Source organism: Macaca nemestrina, chromosome 6 (assembly GCF_043159975.1).
Source record: "Macaca nemestrina isolate mMacNem1 chromosome 6, mMacNem.hap1, whole genome shotgun sequence".
NCBI classification, from domain to species: Eukaryota; Metazoa; Chordata; class Mammalia; order Primates; family Cercopithecidae; genus Macaca; species Macaca nemestrina.
Window position 1 is genome coordinate 86,837,907 of NC_092130.1, and position 20,303 is coordinate 86,858,209.

General features: G+C 36.7%; 1 protein-coding gene across 22 annotated transcripts in view; it reads left to right on the forward strand.

The window, feature by feature from the left end:
* Positions 1–20,303, forward strand: part of LOC105491963 (KIAA0825 ortholog) — a 473,971-nt gene that overhangs the window by 108,204 nt on the left and 345,464 nt on the right. For all 22 annotated transcript variants that reach the window (XR_011624178.1, XM_071097824.1, XM_071097811.1 and 19 more), the window contains one exon: positions 19,787–19,948. Coding sequence is in view for 21 of the 22 variants with exons in the window: in XM_071097824.1 (XP_070953925.1) it covers positions 19,787–19,948 (162 nt within the window). In the remaining variant the exon portion in view is untranslated. The remainder of the gene's footprint in view (positions 1–19,786; positions 19,949–20,303) is intronic.

The window sequence follows — 20,303 nt, forward strand, 5'->3', positions numbered from 1 at the left end:
TTTTCAATGGCTAGAATTTACACACGCTAAGATAAAATCTAGCCTTCATGTTGAATCACTCACAAAAATAAGAATATTTAATACCATTTTGGAATCACTCATGACACTTGGGACACAAATAAAGGAGCACAGGCTATTTCCCTAATTTATCATAAGCCTTTTGGAATCTTCTCGCCTCCAAGGGAATTCCAAGCATTTAAGTTTCACTTTGATAAAACTGGGCATCTGGGCCCACTAAGCAACTATCATGACTGCTTTGATCCTCTTGCTTGGTGTGAGTGAGAGCATATTCAGCTAATGATTAAAGAGAGGTGCTTCACAGCGTTCACTCCAGCTAATTGTCTGTTGTCCCTCTACCTATTTGAGATAATTTAGTATACGGCTAAGACAGCCTTTATTCATATACAAAATTCCCATTTATTGCTCAAATTTGTTTCCTTCTTGTTACTTACAATGAGAAAACAAGGAGAAATGTGATCCTGTCGATAAACACCTTATTTAAGATATCTTAAGGGCTCTGATAATAACCTCTTTCTGTGCTTTGTTGGAAGTAGAGCAATTTTAAGCTGATGGAATCGAGCCCCTTTCTCTCTTAGGTCTGTCTGCATTTTGGGTCCATATCTATAATCATTGTCCTTGATACACAGGCTGGAGTCATAGGCTTCTTCTGCTGCATGCTCTTTCAGTGCCTTGCTACTTTGAACTAAAGATGAAGTCTAGCTCTGAGCACTCTGAGCTTCCTGGAAGACGGCCAAGATTGGAGAATGCAGAGTAGGCTCTTCTTCCTTAGGAAGATATTCATATTTGCTTCCCAAGTGGCAGGACTTTCCATCGGAACTCTTGGGAAAGATCAGAGAGGTTCTTGTATTGGTCTTCTCTAAGGCAACCAAGAAGGGAAGTAATAATGTTTAAGTCATGAGCATGAGTATGGAAGCAAGAATGATGTTGTCAGATGATGGAGAAGTAGTATTAGTGCTATGGGAAGAGCTAGAGCAAAGGTGAGACATTCCTGTCAACAACATTCTATTCAGGTGAGGACATGTGTCCTGATTTGTAGGGCAGTGGGGCCTCACCAGGGGCCTTCTCAGTCAAGGAAGACAACCAAGTTCTATGTTCATGGGGGAGGGAATGGGACCAGAGAAGTGGATTCACTTCCAAAATGTACACCAGGAGCAATTCTGGAGCCTGGTTTGTTTTTGTTTGCTTCAGAAATAATACACATTTGTGAAAATTAAAGCTTTATGAAAGCCTGGAATGTGTTTCCTCAGTATTAGCAAGGAGAAAGAAGTGATAATATTGAGATTGTTTAGATTGTTCAAGGAACCATTATAGGGAATTCATTTATTTATCAGTTAGGAGATTATGTGAAAAGGGCCTAGATTTACATTGTGGAAACAGGAAAAAAGAGAAAAACTGAAAATTTGAAAACATATTAAAGTATTTTTACTTTTTATATAGTCTTTAGTGCACCATGTAAAGTTATGCTAATTTTATATATATATATATATATTTTTTTTTTTTTTTGAGATGGAGTCTTATTGCAAACCTCTGCTTCCTGCGTTCAAGTGATTCTTCTCCCTCAGTCTCTCGAGTAACTGGGATTACAGGTGCCCACCACCATGCCCGGATAATTTTTGTGTTTTTAATAGAGACGGGGTTTCACCATGTTGGCCAGGCTGGTCTCAAACTCCTGACCTCAAGTGATCCACCCGCCTTGGCCTCCCAAAATGCTGGGATTGTAAGCGTGAGCCACCATGTCCAGCTAATTGTATATTTTATAAATTTTATGAATCTGAAGTTTATTATAGGGTACACTTGCAGACTTCATAATATTAGATATTGATGGTCTAAAATAAAGTGACAAGTGATCCATTCCTAAAACTACATTTTGTTAGGAATCTTTTTATTACGTCAAAGAAATTATCAAAGTGATACACTTTTATTATAAAAATTAAAAAATCAAATATACATGAAGGGAAAAGTCAACATTCTTTTTTTTTTTATTATACTTTAAGTTCTAGGGTACATGTGCATAACGTGCAGGTTTGTTACATATGTATACTTGTGCCATGTTGCTCTGCTGCACCCATCAACTCGTCAGCACCCATCAACTCGTCATTTACATCAGGTATAACTCCCAATGCAATTTGATTCTGTTTCCCAGGGTTACCATTCTTATTCACACTTTGTTTAACATTTTAGAATTTTTCTTATGCACATATGAGAATTCATACTTGTAACTTTAAAAAATGAGATCAAACTAGACATATTGTCATACAATGTACATTTTTCACTTAATATTTTGTGACCACCTTCAATTTCAGTGCGGTTGGATCTGACGTTCTTTTCAGCACCGCCATGATATTCTATAATATAGATGTTGCATAATTTATTTGTATATCACTAAGTTTAAATTGATCTTAATAGACTGTTGACTTGCTGGATTTAGAAAAATATTAATTTTTCTTCACAAAAGCATTATATGCCCATTGTTATATAAACATATTAAATTCATGTGTGTATGTATGTATATATGTGTATATGTACATATTTAAAGTGTATAATGTGAAAAGTATTAGGTCTTATTTACCTTACCTACCCTTAACCCTACCACCCTAAAGGAATCCCTGTTAATAGTCTGGTGTGTGCTCTTACACACTGAAGCATATACTGTACATGTACATTCTATAGATTCCTTTGCAATTTTTTTAACTTATATCACAGATCACTTTTGTATCAATACATATAGAATGATCTGCATTATTCTTTTTACAGGCTGCAAACTACAACATATGTATTATATGATTATATCATTTTTCAGTCATTTAATTAAGCAACTCACATTTATAGACATTAGGATTTTTCCAGTTTCTTTTCTTTGTATACTTGTGTGAGTATCTTTGAAAGTCTTATTCCTTGAAGTGATATTCCCGGACCAGAGAGTAAGCTAATTAAAATCTTGATACATATACTCAAATTGCCCTGCAAAACAAATATACCTTTAACTACCAATATTCAGAAGCATGAATATCTAGATACATTCATTGAGCATGAATATCTAGATAGATTCATCGTCATTAATTATGATTTTTAAAATGGGTTGAAATCCCTGTGCTCACCTGACTCCTCTTGCATCATCTTCTCATTGCTGCGAAAAGAAGCCTGGACAAAAGGCATGGGAGTGAGGGAAGACCACGTAGTGCTCAATGTCCTGTAGCTATTAGGAGCTTTGGAGTCAGACAGACTTGTCTTTGCATTCCAGCTTTGCCACTAGGCAGTTATGTAACCTTGGAGAGGTTGTTTTTTCTTCTAGGAGTGCCTAGTCATTTAATCTTGAATGGAGATGATAGTAATAAAACCTTCCTCATAGCATCTAAGCATTAATATGGCTATTATACATAGTATCTGGTGCAAACCAATTGCTTTGTTATTATCTTTATTTAAAACATATACATATATACAGACATACGGATACATTTATAGTATTGTACTGACGAGGTGACTTGCTGTCATATGTTAATGTGGTGTTCCCGAACATCAATATATAGCAAATGGCTGCATATTTTTTTTATTTTTAAATCAATGCACAATGAACACTTTGTTTCATCTTTAGTGTGCCTCATATAATATTCTCTGGAAGTGCTACATTTTTTTTTTCCATTTAAAATAATAGTAATGAAAGAGCCGGGCGCAGTGGCTCACGCCTGTAATCCCAACACTTTCGGAGGCTGAGGCTGATCGCCTGAGGTCAGGATTTCGAGACCAGCCTGGCCAATATAGTGGAACCCTGTCTCTCCTCAGAATACAAAAAATTAGCTGGGTGTGGTGGCAGGTGCCTGTAATCCCAGCTACTAGGGAGGCTGAAGCAGGGGAATTGCTTGAATCCAGGAGGCAGAGGTTGCAGTGAGCCGAGATCGCACCATGGCATTACAAGAGCGAAAGTCTGTCTCAAAAAATAATAGTAATGAAATAAGATGAAATTAAAATAATAAAGTATCCAGAGATCTCTTTTGTTTATCATGATGATTCCAGCAGTCACTTTGTGTGAATGATTGCCAGATCCAGCTCCAGGACTGATCTCGCCCTGGAGATTCCTACTTCTAGAGCTAAATGCCTGCTTGTTTGGGCTCTTGGATATTCCACAGGCACTCCAAACACCACATGGATAAACCAAAACTCCTCACCATTCCCCGGATCCCCCTCCTCTTCCCCAGTCTAAGTTAATGTTGCTAATAATCACTCAACCAGAAACTATGACTAATTCTCCCCTTCTGCTCTGCTCCCCATCGTCAAAAGAATCACCAAGATTTTTAATTTTGCCTGACCACCTAAATATTTCCAAGTCTATCTCCTCCTCTCCATTCTGCCATCAAGGCCTAATTTAGGGCTTTATCATCTCTCATTTGGACTTAATGTTAAAATAGTTTTGTTTTGTTTTTTTCATTGGTTTCTCTACCCTTATTCTTGCTTTCCTCTAAGACATCTGCCAAGTACACTATACTCCCCTATTTAAAGCTCTTCAGTGGCTCCTCATCACTGTCATCATAAAGCTGCAGAGGCTAGGTTTTGGAAAGCAAGCCTTCCTTGACCTAGCACCTGCATTCTTCAGTCTCATCTCATGCCTCTCCCCACCTCATATTTTTTACTCTCCAGCAACACTGAGCTGACAGAAAGCTCTGCTCAGATGTGTGTGCCACCTCTTACTCTCTTCATCCCCTTCTTTGCCTAATTCCTGTTGATCCTTTATGACAACTCATGTGTCATTTCTTCTAAGAAGCTTTCTCTGATCTAGAGCCCCTAATCCATGCTCCTACAGCATCTCCATATGTCTTTCTCAAAGCTTAGCATATTCTATTAACATATCTAATTAGGGATCTGTCCCCGCATATGGACTCTGAGCACCTCAAGGACAAGAATTACTTATTTTCTTCAGCACCTAATTCACTACCTAATATATGACAGGAGTTCAATGAATATCTCTTTAACTGAACCATTTTCTTAAAATAAATCACTATCTGGAAGTTTAATAATCTGTATTGGTACTAGCCAGCCAAACAACTTATTAACTGAGCCTCAGCTATTTAAAAAATATTATACTAAGATTAATGGAGATTCCAGAAAGTGTAAGGCCCTTGATCCTTCTCTCCCCCAGATTGGGAAATGAAATATGAATATATGAAAAATTGATTAAGTTATGCAGACAAGCAGCTGCAGAGGTCCGAGAAGAAAGAGATTGCAGGAAGTAGGGGTTCCTTCTAACTTCTGCCCAGGGTGATCAAGATGAAATGGAACCATGTTGGTTGCAGGGTGGGCAGGAGCTAAAGAAGCAGAAAACAGGAATTGATGAACAACAGTGTTCACTTTCTGGTGCTTTCCTGCAATGCAGGGGGGAATGCTGGCTCAGAAATAGAATTTCAACATGAGGGATGTTCACAGAATGGAGAGTTTACTTAGAAGGCACCAAACAGAAAGAAAACCTGGGCCTCGTTTTTCAGGTTTTCTGGCTTCTTCCATCCTGTCACTCAATCCTGAGAGTTCCACATGATGTCTGATTCTGTAGTTCAGTCCCACTCTCCATCCCAGCTCCACCCTGGAGCAACTAATCATATTTCTTGTGAGGAAACTGCTTTACCATGAGCAATTTTTTCTGAAGTTTGAAATCAATTTAAAGCCTGATTTTATGTGGTGTCTTCAAGTGCCTTCAAATCTAGGAGGTTGAAAAAAAAAAAAAAAAAAAAAGATGAACCCACAAAACAATATGGGGAGAAAAACCTTATAAGACCATATTAAATTAATTACCAAGTGATTTATTATAAGACTTTAAATACAGTAGGAATTCAGGGAAGGGAGATTTTAGCATGAAGAAGAGCAAGCTAGAAAAACTTCATGAAGATTTGGACTCGAGTTTGGCTGTGAGTAGACCTTGCAGAGGCAGAAGTAAAAGGGAAGAGCTTCGCTTGCAGTTCAGACAGTACCAGCAGTAGAGATTACAGTGACTTATTGGAGACAGTGAAGACAACTGTGACTGGCGCATAGGAGCTATTCTATAAATAATTAATGAAGGCATTAGCCAGGACTCTGAACTTAGAAGTGACATCTTTGTTCTTCCATTTCTCATCTCTGCTTCTTATGCAGAAAAGGGAAGGGTGTTAATTAAAAGAAGAATGTTGTAGATTACACAATAGAAGAAAGAGCTAAATAATTAAACAACAATTACACCTCTGGAAGAACGGGAACCAGAGGATTCTGGAGACCTGAGCAACAGGACCTTAGCCTTTGACTGTATTTTAGTCATCAATTGTTTTGATTTCTCCCTATGTGGTGACTTCACTCTGACCAGTTTCTCCACTCAGTGGGTACATGGCTCTGGCAGTTTCTTGCTCATATCCTAACAGCTTCCTGGTACCTCAGTTTCTAAAGTCTCAGGGAAGGCTTCTGATTGGCCCAGGGATAAGCTTGTTATTAGAAGAGCGAAAGGAGTGCTGGGCATACAAAAACTATGTCAAATAAAAAGTGGACAACTGAATGAATGATATGATATGATACCTAGCCTGAGAACAGATTACAAGAGTCTTGAAAACCAGTCTTTGATGTTTAAATTACACATGGTAGCTGTTAAAGTCTTTTGAGCAGAAAAATAACTTGATAACTTGATAGAAGTGTTTAAGAAATACAACTTGTCCAGTTATGTGTAAGATTACCTGAATGGGGAGAAGGATATAAACAAACCATCTAGAAGAATATTCCCCCCGCCCCCACTGCCTGTAAATCCTAGTGTGAATTTTAATGCGAGTTTATGCTGAGGTGAAGCCATAAACATTGAGAACAGGATGGCTAGGTGGGAATACAAAGCATTTAATAGGGAAGCAACAGAGCAATTGCTCAGAGTGTGGTTTCCAAATCCACAGCAGCATCACCCCGGAATAAGCTAGAAATGTGAACACTCAGGTTCCTCCCCTAACTCACCGAATCATAAACAGTGGGAATGGGCCCGGCAATCTGTGTGTTAACAAGCTCATCAGGTGATTCTGATACATGCTGAAGTTTGATACCAACATAGCATACGTTCAACCGATTAGGTGGGTGTCCAAAAGTAATTGTGTTTTTTGCCATTAAAAGTTGAAAGTATGGATTATAGAGCCATTCAAGTCTTGGCTCTGTGACTTATTTTTTATATTTTATTCTTTTTTATTTTACTTTGGGGCTCTGTGACTTATGAGCTTTGTGACCCTAAGCAATTTATTTAACTTTTACGTATCTTAGAGGTAAATTGCAATATTAGTGCTTTCCACCTATTTATGCTAATTCTCTAATATAATTCTCTAATATAAATTACATAATTCTATAATAAGCATTATATAATTTTTTTCTGTCATTAACATTGGTAGAACTTGGTGTTTGAAGGGAATGTGCAAATGAAAGATGATTCTGGCTGAAGCTTGCATTGGCTCTCATTGGTGACCAAAAATTGGCCATATTATTCCAAAATGAATCTCACAGATTGAAACTATTCATATAAATCACCTCCTGACCCCCATACTTTGTTCTTCATTTGATGTCATTGCTAGTTTTCTCAGAGTGGATTTACTTTGTCACTCACTAGTAAGTAACTTACTTTTTCTGACCTTCAGTTTCCTCATTACAGTTTTAATGAAGATTGGAAACAACATATATAAAGTTCTTACCATATAGTATGTGTTCAGTAAATGGTAACTATCAATTAGTGCCGTGGCAAACCCTATTAATCTCAATAGGGAAGGCACCATGTTCAAGAGGCCGAAGAAGAGACTCAGAGCCAGCAAATGAGACATGGGATTTTATCAGGGGCTCACACGTAGGGGAGAGAGTCCGGTGGCAGCGGGCTGGACAGGAAAACTGCAGCGGCTTGCAAACACCATGCTATTTATGTAGCATTTTCATTTAATACTCTCCCCGCTAATAACCTCCACCTGACAACTTTATTTAACCCAAAACTCAGGGCCTGAATCCCCTGTACAGACTGGCCCATGTTCCATGGAAAAGGCTGGGGACTCGGGTGTTTATCACAGCTAAAGAATAAATCTTTGGCTTGGCCACTCTGGATTCCCTAGCTCAGAACACACATTCAGGTTCATCTGCCACACAGGGGCATTCGAAGGGTATGGGCACATTATTGCTATCAGGTGCGTTTACCCTACCATTACTCTTATCTCCATTTCATCATCTCACCTCTCTTCTTTTTAACCAGTTTCTCCCTTTGTGTGTCAGTAATCTATGACTGTTTTCTCTTTTGCATTCTTTCTATTTGCTGAGGGCAGGGGTTGACAAACTTTTTCCTTAAAAGATAAATAATAAGTATTTTAGGCTTTGCAGCCCACAAGGTAGGTCCCTGTTTCAGCTACTTCACTTTGCCATTTTAGCGCCAAGTAGCCAAAGATCAGCAGAGTGGTGTTTCAGTGATACTTTGTGGACACTGTAACTTGAATTTTATGTGATTTTCACATGTCATGAAACAGTCTCCTTTTGATTTTTGTCCATCCATTTACAAAGAGAAAAGCCATGTTGAGCTTACAAACTGCACCAAGATAGGCTGTGGGCCAGATTTGTCCCATGAGCTGTCATGTGCCAACCTGTCTTGGAGGGGACTGCCTCTTCCCTAGCTTCTCACCGGTTCCCTTTTTCTCCCTTCCCACCTACTCTTGTCTTCCCTTCCTCTTCATCACAACCCAGCCACCAATAACACTGGATCTAAAATGCAATCTAAGTGAATTTTTAAATATTTGTGTTTATTAAACAAAGCTTTATGTGTTTATTATAATATAAAAATCAAATAAGTCTAAGATCTGTCTATATGCTCAAAGAAAAACTAAGTTGCTTCATTTCACATGTATTTTCTATTGATTTTTTTCAATTGAGGAGTTCCCATGAAACAAACCATAAGTGAGCCCAGTATTAACCAGTTATATCAAAATAGGATGACAGTCAACTCCAGATATTTTCTGCAATTAGTTTATTACCAACACTGAGTTTTTCTTAAGTATCGAGTGTAATGTTTTTCTTTTTGCCTGAACTAAAATAGTTAAAGAGAAGGAAATTTATTTTCATGAGCCTTGGATGGCCACAGGAGCTGATGGTGACTGGTGAGGTATGGCCCTCCTTAGTCACCCCACTCTGCTTTCAGATCTGACTCTGTATCTGTCTCCTGTTGCTGCAGGTGATGTATGTCACGTGGTGTCTTGTGCATGACAGACACAAAGTAAATCTTTATTGAATTAGCAAGTGAAACCCACTTAAAGATGCTTTTTGTAGATCATAGGCCTTTTGAGGAAAAAGATAATGTCTACCACCAAGGGACTGCAAAGTCATATTTGGAGTTTGAAGGCAATAGGACTTTACCTTTATGGCTGAATAACTATCGTTTAGGAGAGGAAGGCAGCTAAAAAGGTAAGTTTAACTATAAAATTTACAAAGTGCCATCACACCTGAGACACATCTTCTCTCCCTCTCAGGCCTACCCTACTCTTTTAGAATACCAAGCTCATGAGTACAGCTTTTCAGGTGGGCACTAGGGATTGCTATTTTCACCATGGCTATCTCTTTTCACATTCATTTTAACATACATTCATGGGTATTATAATTTTCCTACCTGATAAAAAAGTGTGAAGAGAATCTTTTCTTTATTTTTCAGTATAGAAGAGGAAAAATGTGCCATCTCTTTTGAAAGGCTGTGATTCAATTGGAAAGTATATTACAAAGCACACTCAGCAGGTGTCCTAACTGAAATCCATCTTTTTGATGATGGCATTTTTTTTATTTGAGTGCTAAATTTTTAAAATTAATTTTTAACATGTTATATTAAGTGCTGATACATAACTTCTCTGTCACGGCATATTCTTTTAAAAAATGAAATATCAATTCTCAGGTTCAACCTTGGGCTATAGTAAAAATGAATTGTTAACTGAGTTTTAAGTTTTTTCTACAGGTTAATTTTTAGTCATGATATGAGAAAGTAACACATATGATAAGAGATATAATTAACTGAACTGTTGCAAAATGTGAGACCAAGAAAGGGATACTAGGAAGATATTTTCATTAATAATGTACCATTAGCATATAGTACTTAAAATTTAAAACCCATTTTATTACACTAGATATGTCTTTTTATTAGGATGTTCCCTCAAAGGGTCAGCATATCTAAGTATTTACAACTGGGAGTTAAACCAGCATAAAACAAAAGTCAGCTGAAAAATATTCAGAAATTTGCCCTGAATACAGTTCTCAGTTTTGGCTGAATTCAGATGTAAGCCATTCTTTGATTAGCATCTTCAACTAACAGTGACCTAAACTGGCCACATCAGGAGTTAGATATTCTGTCTCATGTTCTCAGTCAAAAAAATAAATAAATAAATAAATAACAAGGATTGAATATAGGAGAGGGACAAGAGTACTATACCCTTGGGAAATGAGCAAGAAATCAGATTTCTTGCTAATGTAATACTGACAGGTTTTGCCAGAGAAGAGGGAATGGAGTGTGAGAGAATTTTGTTATCACTGAGCAGTAAGTTTAGGTAACATCCAGTGGAGCCAGCATTGGCCTGGGAATCATAAAAGGGTAAGAATAGAAGCAGTGTCTTTTCAGTTTTTCTCATTGACCCAGAAGAATAGCTTCAGGGTGACTCTATCTTCACCCTTTTTAGCCACTTAGGTTTCTCTTGGTATGTGAAACACAGGGATATTTACTGTCTGGACCCCTCCAAAGGAAACAGAAAACCTCCCTGTCACGTGAGGACTTTCAGTGGGTTGGGAGGATTTATTTCAAACCCAGTGGTTCTGTCTATACATCTACCTCTCTTTAGATCATGATTACTAATCCTATCAATGGGTGCAAATTTTAGTGCAACAACTAGAACAATCAGAGAAAGAAGGTATAAAAAATGCAGATATTGTATGCACTAGCGATTCAGTCTCCTCTAATACATATTTTGGTTGTCTTGTACCTCTATGGAAGCAGTTGCCACTTTGCACTAATCAGTGTATTTGCCTAAATTCCTGAATGGGTGACACCATTAGTTATTTTTCAGTATATCTCATCACCTTACCCAAGGCCTATATTGTAATAGACTAAGAGAATTATCTGTGTAAATGTGTTAAGATATTTAATTTTATGAAATGGGAAGAGTGATGAATTTCTGAGGTAGAAGCTGGAAAGGACTTATTCTTGCAAAGGGAAGTAGAAACTTCTAGAAACTACAGGTCTCTTGAATGAGAGGGAGATTTATAGGGTCTATTTCTGATAAAGTCAGACCAGATCAAGGCAGAGGGCCTTAGCCAGATGATCAGTAGAACTCTAAGGCCTGAGAACCTCTTGGAATTATATGCAAAACATCCTTCTATGCACATAGATGCATAGCTTACATTAGATTTTAAAAGAGATGATAATCACATGCACACACACAAACAAAACCAGTGTTTTTGAAGAACTGACACAGTAAGGATGCAATGGGAGGTCTTGGAGTGGGGCTGCTATTCAACTTTATGAATGTTAACCTTAGAGATGGTGTCAATTAAATAACAGTTAATATTTAAAGTAGTTTATAGTGAAATAGGTCTCTGATATGGTGTTTATCATTATTTATCTCCAAAATATTTCCTGTTAAAATTGTCATATAGTAATTAACGTGAAACCTCATTTAGTATTTTACTAAAAGAAGCATGTTTACCGTGGAGGGGGAGAAAGCCAATTAAAATAAGTTAAAAGCAGTTGATTTTGTCTGTAACACTCACTAATGATACCCCAAATGTACCATTTTGAAACCACTCATTCATATAGGCACTCTGATGGATAATGGGAATGCAATCATGGGGAAAAAAGATCTCTGCCTATAAGGAGTTTAAAGTTTAAGAGATAACTTTCAAACTAACCATTATAATGTGACATGGTAAGTGCTAAAATGACGGGTTGTGCAAGGTAAAATAGGAAGGAGCATGGAGAATAAGATCCTGACCTGGCTTGGGGTCTGAGGGCAGGCTTCTCAGAGGAGATGAGACTAAAATCTAGCATTTGTTTAGCAAGTACTACCTCCCAAGAACAGTTCTAATGTATTAACTTAGTTAAACCTCATATACCATTGAGACAAAGAGACTAAGTAATTTGTCCAAAGTCGTATTGCTGGTAGGGACAGTGCCCAGATTTGAAGCCAAGCCATCTGGCTGCAGCTTCTGTGTGTTAGCCCCTCCGCTATGCCACCTCTGTGCTTCAGGTAACGATGGTATAAATAAACATATGATAAAATTGGTGGTGGGGTGGGGACACCAGAAATGGGGAAAGACAGAGAGAGGAGGAGGAGTCCAACTTTTAGCTTCTAAGGTTAAATGTTTTCTAAATTCAGATTCAGATTCACTCACATTCATGAGGCTCAGTTTCCTTAATAGTTCTTTCTCCATTCTCTCACCATTTAGAAGAGGGTCCTGACACTTACCTCTGGGTTATCTGAATTTCCACATATTCAGCTTGTGTTGGGTTACATTTTCACTTAACCTCATAGATATTCATTTCATTCTTTTAATAATTTATTTACTCATTTATTCACTCAATTTATTTCAAAGTTTTACCTTGTCTATATTGGGTGGTACATATGGAAGCCTCCTCAAAAGAGATGAGAAGAAATTCAGTTCTGCAAACTAAGGTGTCAATATTTCTTGTTGTAGTTTTACCCCAGATTCTTTTCTAGTCATATAAATTTGCAAAATAAGTAAAAGTTATAACAATAATGCTTCAAGAAAAGGGGGAAAACAGTTTCAATTTCATCTTAGTGTACATAATAAAAACAATGCCTGCAGGTCCTCCACGATTTTCTAGCTACTAGTTAGGCTGACATGACAAAGAAGGCTCTTTACAAACTCAGGATCATGGTGTTTGCGTTCTGTTCTTCCCCCTGCTGTGGCTCTATGGAACCTCCATGGAACCAAGCATTTGAGGCGGCCCAGTGATTCTTCAGGCCACTGCTATCCATTCAGTGGGCTCCAGAGTCCCACCTGCTCTCAGGAAGTGACTTGGGTCTCGGGACAAGTACTGCTTATTTGTTCCTACATGGTCCCTGCTGACTTCATATTATAATATTGTTTAAAAGTTTTCTTTACTGGAGCAAATATCTTCCATTTGGATTATGTCATAAATTTCATCTGGAATAATAAGACTTTCACTAGCATTTGTGTCTCACTTCTTTTTATGTCACTTGTCTGGTGGCACTGAGAATACCTCTTCACTGAAAATGGATCCATTTACAGTCAATAATAGGGAGGCTAATGTTCGTTTTTCTTGGGAAAACTGAAACGCGCACCTTTTATCCTATTATACTAATCCTCCAGCTCCAGATTATCTGATTGTGTAGCTTCTCATTTTCTCTTGTATCTTACCACTATTATTAATAAGAATTCTGTTGCTAATAGCTTTGGAAAATAATATGTGTGGTTTCGGCCACTACCAGTATTTTTATGGTTTGCCTGATTTAGCTGGACATTGATTTTTCTTTCAAATGCTGCTTTGTTGCAGATCAAATGTGAGGAGCCCTCATGTCCCTCTAGACTTATTTTCAATGTCCTAAATTTTGCTAGAAGAGAATGGGGTTAATACTTGAACTAGGTATAACTAACATTTAACACCTTTAAGTGTATAATCTGTAGTCTATATTCTTTACATGTGATATACCTATATATATGTGTATGTGTATATATCTAGACACATAATAGCCATATATTTACAAATATATATAGACAGAGAAGAAGACTTTTTTAAAAATGTAGGATAATAGTTTTGTAAATATCTGTGCACATTTTTATGGTGAAATTTCTTTTTCCTAAAGTATATTTTATTTTTTAACACACAAAAGTCATATTTTAGAAAAAAATTTATCAATATACTTTATCAAGTTCCCAGCCCATCATTGTTTTTATAGGCTTTTGCACATGCTTTCTATTTTGGAAGTAATCTTCAAATTTATTTTGTCAAACAGAATACTATAAGGAATGTTTATAGAATACTGTAAATATGTATTTAATTATGAACTTAAAAAATCTATAATTATTTATTGTTTTAACGAATACATTTTAGGTTTTGGTATAAAATCTTACTTTGTTCTGGCCTGAACCTAACTATTTCTAGGATCCATGGGATTTCATTCATTTGGTTTTTTAATCAGTGTTTTGAGTACCTGGTTTGTATGAGATTCTGCTGGGTTCTGAGATACTATGGCAAATAAGCTGGATATAGTCTTTGGCCTCATGGAAATCATTTTACGTTTGTGATGACTGTGTCTAAGGAACTTCAAATATTCTTTAGGTTTTTTTCCTAACAGCAGGTCTTCTTTTGCCCAGGGCAAATATGTAGGATATATTCTAGGAAATTTCCTACAGATGTTCCATACTTCTTCCAAAAATAAAAAAGTCATAAATTTCTTGACATGGAAAAAGTGGATAAAAACAATGCCTGCAGGTCCTCCATGATTTTCTAGCTACTAGTCAGGCTTACTTTTTTTATTTATTTATTTTTATTTTTTCTTCGAGACAGAGTCTCTCTCTGTCACTCAGGCTGGAGTGCAATGGCATGATCTCAGCTCACTGCAACCTCTGCCTCCTGGGTTCAAGCGATTCCCATGCCTCAGCCTCCCAAGTAGCTGAGACTACAGGTGCACGCCACCACGCCTGGCTAATTTTTGTATCATTAGTAGAGACGGGGTTTCATCATGTTGGCCAGGATGGTCTCAAACTCCTGACCTCAGGTGATCCACCCACCTCGGCCTCCGAAAGTGCTGGGATTACAGGCGTGAACCACCATGCCTAGTCAAAAAAGTGGAGTGTTTTTTGTTGTTGTTTTTTTTTGTCACCAGTGTTTTATGCAATAGCAACTTTTTGGTTGACTTCTGAGACCCAAATCTAGTTTTTTTTTTTTTGGTGCTTAGAGAGTGATTTTTAACCACAAGGATTTTGGTTTGTTTTTTGAGACAGAGTCTCGCTCTGTTGCCCAGGCTGGATGGAGTGCAGGAGTGTGATCTTGACTCACTGCCAGCTCCGCCTCCTGGGTTCACACCATTCTCCTGCCTCAACCTCCCAAGTAGCTGAGACTACAGGCGTCTGCCACCTCGCCCAGCTAATTTTTTGTATTTTTAGTAGAGACAGGGTTTCACCGTGTTAACCAGGATGGTCTCGATCTCCTGACCTCATGATCCACCCGCCTTAGCCTCCCAACCACAAGGGTTTTTATCTAAAGCTCATGAACCCCTCAGACAGGAGTCTCAAACTCTAGTGTGCAAAAAGCTCACTTGGGACACTTGCTCAAAAGTAATATTTCTGGGCTTCGTCCCATAGAGATACTGATTCATTAATTCTGGAGAAGATCCAGAAATTTGCATTTTTAATGCTACAGAAGATCCTAAACTGTACTGCCCTGTGAGAGCCAAAGATGGACTTCAGGTGGTTCTGTTTAGCCTTCACACTGTGACTACATGAATTGTATTCAATGAGAAGGTCTAGGAATCTTTAGATGACTTTCCTTAGTTTCTTAAAGGGGTCTGCAAAAATACCATGATAATGCTAGAAGCAGTGGTTTACAAGTGGAAGAGGGTACTGGTAAAATCATCCACACAACCAGCAACAAGAACCCACAGCAAAAAGTCTAACAATGAAAGGAAAATCTATAAAGCAGATACAAATACTCAAGTTGTAGAGGAATCCAGAGCCGTGTCCCCCACACAGCTGTTTTTGAGAATATCTCAGAAGTGAGCAGATATGTGTTGATAAACTGGTGTTCATTGGTCAAAAAGGTTTGAGAAACACTAAGTTTAGAAAGTTATTACTTTATTATGGAAGTAAATAGAGACTTTAATATGCTATTTAGCTTTGTGAATTACTTTAAGAAGAATTTAGTATGTAGTATTTCCCAAGTTTTTTTGGTCATAGAACCCTTTTCATATAATCTAAAATGAAAGCAATTTCAGAAATACCCTTTAACAGAGGGACAAACAATAGTCCCTGAGTGTAGCATAGAAATAAATAACTCATTATAACTGTATCATGAAGAAAAATTTATATTGTTTTAAATACAGTAAATAATAAAGCAGAATATTTTATACTGCATTTTAGAAAAATTCTTATTAAAATTATCTATAAAGAAAAAACCCTCAACTATCTACTTATTATTTATGTGGACTTACTCATCTAGTTGATGGTAAATTAAGTAAAGACTTTCTCTAAAATGAAAATTTAATTTTATCTTTATAATAGTTTGGGGATTTAGGAGAAATGCGTATTTCCTAAGAATCATAGAGCTCATCTTACAGCCAAACAATAGTTATTACGTCAGATATTTTACAGCAATGGCTGGCAGCATGCCAGACAGAGTTGCCTGTGTATAAACATGTATGTCCAAAACTTTGAAGCACCACAGTTCCATAGTGATTTAAATAAATAAATAAAGGCCAGGTTGACTTAGTGGGGGAAGGAGAACTCCTAGATTGATTGTATCCAAATAAAAGTTTTCAGAAGGGCGCGGTGGCTCACGCCTGTAATCCCAGCATTTTGGGAGGCAGAGGAGGGCCAGCCGGGGCAACATGGTGAAATCTCGTCTCTACTATAAACACAAAAATTAGCCGGGCATGGTGGTGGGCGTCTGTAATTCCAGCTACTCAGGAGGCTGAGGCAGGAGAATCGTTTGAACCCGGGAGGCAGAAGTTTCAGTGAGCCGAGATGGAGCCACTTTTTTTTCTTTTCTTTTTTTTTTTTTTTTTTTTTTTGGAGACAGGGTCCCATTCTGTGGCCTGGGTTGGAGTGCAGTGGCGCAATCTCGGCTGACTGCAGCTCCACTTCCCGGGCTCAGGTGATCCTCCCACCTCAGCCTCCTGAGTAGCTGGAACCATACAGGCTTGCGCCACTACGCCCAGCTAATTTTTGTTTGTTTGTTTGTTTTGGTATTTTTTGTAGAGATGAGGTTTGCCGTGTTGCCCAGGCTGGCAGATAACGTTTTCTGGAGAGGTGACTTAGAGAGGAGGAACAAACAAACAATATTGAAAAGTGCGGAAAGGAGATTAATTTAGCAAAGGAGAAGGTCAAAGGAATTTCTGCTGGGAGAAACTCTTTCCTGATTTTGTTAACAACGAAGAGTTTAAGGGACAGAGAAACATGTGCTTAGGTAGATAGAAATCATGAGTTAAGGTGTGATGATTAGGACACTAGTCCTATGAGATACTGTGAGGTAAAATAAGTCAAATAAGTTTGGGAAATGCTACTTCGTCCTTTGTGTTTAATTTTGCTTTAATTGGCCTTTCACAAAATGAATTTATCACAGAATTATTTTCTCCATAAATTAAGAACCCGTACAATACCCCTTGGGAGAACACTGAGCTGATAGTAATAGGAAATAAGGGCTACTAATTAATGGATCGCTACCATAATCATTGGTTCTTTGGGACAAAAAAAGATTAGATTTAGGTCATCTATTTTATTCTGTCCTCTTACATTATTTAGTTATAAAGATTCACTGAATTGAAAGAAGATTTACCTTTCACTATTGTTATATTCCTGGAATACAAGATTCTTCTAAATCCAGGTCATGAAAGTAAGACCTCTTCATGTAGAATCCTCAGACCTTGCATAATTGTCAGCAAGTAGCAAGCACTCTTATATAATTTTGACTCTTAAAGATTCTTCTTCGGGTGCTTCTTTGCTTACTTTATAAACATTCATAAGACTTCCAATTTGGAATTGAGCCAGATAAAGGCTTCTTAAATATGCTTAATTTCTAGTGAAGCTATTGAGTGCCCTTTCCTAATAAAGAATTAGGAAGGATTCTTAAAGCCTTTGAAAATTTAGTTTATAAACATTTTAGGTCCAAAAGGAAATTTAAGGTTTAGAAGGTTAAACTATCCACTCATCTACATGAGAAAAGCTTAAGATAAGTCAAATAGACCAAATGGTACCAACTAAATAAAACATAATATATTTATTCTGTTTTCATTTGGGGGCATAATATTTCTGGCAAAGCCTTAGTTGTATATTCTGCCTGTACATACTTGTATTCTCTAGTATGCCTATAGAAGAGCAGTAGATGCGAGTTAGATTTTCATGTATATTGGGCTAATGTCAACTTAGAGACGAAACAGAGTTTTTGTATTTACTTGCAGATTTTTAAAAATCTTATTACTGTTTCAGAACAGTACTAAATTTTACAGTCTAAGTTGGTAGACAGCTCTTTCTCATATTACCGGCAAAGAGACCATGACATTTTTGGTCCTCAGTGAAAGACTGTTATAGGACTACAAGTTTGATGCTAACATTTTAAAGTTTCACTGAAGTGGATTAGCCATAAAATTGTTAGAGTTCTGGAATCTTCCTTCTACATCCATGTGATGAAGGTAATCTTTTTTTCCCATGGAATTGCCAGACCCTATACAGTTTTTGAATAGCACTTGTATTTTGTCTCCGAAGGCATTTTGTGCTAAGTTTGTAGGTTTACAAATTTTCCAATTTATAATTAAGCTTCAAGCTATTTCTTAAATATGTTGTAAGAAAAGGCATTAATAAAGAAAGGATTCTTTTAAATCCTTTAAAACTTGGTCAAAAAGACCATTTAGTGATGTAATCTAAAATGAAAGCAACAAATTGGAGTTAAGAACAAGAAATAAGTGAATTATTCTCCATACTCTTAAAGAGTATAAAGGGATTTTACTATCATGTTAAAATGATAGTATGACTTTACTAGTAGCATAATTATAAGAGGGCAAAAAAAAAATCCTTTAAGTTGTATTATTCTTATGCAAATAATAGATATCACAATTATTTAGACAGAAGTTATTTTTAAACATGACTTTGTGAATTATGTAGTCTATATTCAATAGCTACCTTAATCTGCTTTTTTTTAATGATAGGAGCAACACTTATAAGGTCTTAAAGAGCATATCTTTAATACAGTGTTTTGTAATATGTTTATTTTAATTTCAGACTTACAAAAAGGTTGCCAGGATAATACAAAGAATTCCTTTACATTCAAATTTCCCAAATGTTAATATCTGACCACATTTCGACTTTTGCTTTCTCTCTCTCTCCTTCTTTGAAAAATTTTATTTTTTCTTGAACTGAAAATAGTCTGCAGACACTCTTACGTATTTCAGTGTGTATTTCCTAAAAACAAAGACATTCTCTTGCAAAACCACAATACAGCTATATAAATTGGGAAGTTTAAGTCATATAGTAATAGCATTGGATAGTAGACTTCAGTCAGATTATTATCCCACGAATGTCTTTTATATCCAAAAATGCTGATTATGTATTAATTTCAGTTTTACTTAATCTCTATTTAGACTCCTTTAGACTAAGTCATTTCCTGGCTTTTGTACTTCCTCACATGGCACTTTTGAAAAGTGCAGACCAGTTATTTTGTAGACTGTCCCTCAATTTGGGTTTGTGTAATATTTCCTTGTCATTAGGTTTAAGTTATATGCCAGACTAAAAAAAAAAAAAAAAAGCAGAATTGCATAAGATGTGATTTTACAAGAAATCAAATTTCTATTTATAACTCTGAGAATCAATCTAATTATTTAATTGCTATATTTGCCTCAAACAGAATATTCATCTCCAGCTTCCCAGAAGAAAAGATACTCCTAGGAGATTTTATATGTATTTCTTAATGAACTAACTTGGTTTAATTATGGAGGAACTTGTTAGTTTTTAGATGGTTTATGGAATCACACAGATCGTTCTAATATTTACTAAGAAGATAAATAAAAGGTATGACAGTCTTGATCTTTTCTTTTCACAGTTACTCCTGAATGCCCACAGAAAGGAAGAAACTTCTCTCTCCCTTTAGACAAAGTCGAATTCTTATCGCAGCTCATAAAATCCTTTATGAAACTGGAAAAAGGTGTTCAAGAATTGTTTGAAGAAATACTTTTATCACTCAAGATAACCAGAAATACTTCAGGTAATATCCTCTTTTGTTTAAATTTGTAAATCTATAATTTCTCTGTGTTTTTGCTTCCTGCTGCTTTGAATGAAAATGATTACTTGAAAAAAAAACACGTGAAAGAATTCTTAATAAGCATTCAGTATAATGCACACCATGCATTATATATAAAAGTGCACACATTTTTATCCTTCGTGCTTGGCAAGTTTCTTAATTCTAACTGACAAAGCATCATACGTCACTTCTGGATGATTTTTAGCTAAAATTAGATCAATTTTTCTTTTCAAAGAAACACAACTAGCATTTGGAAAGAATAAGCAGACTGGGTGGTCTAGTATCTTTTCTTTTGCTCCTAGGACCCAGATGATCTTGA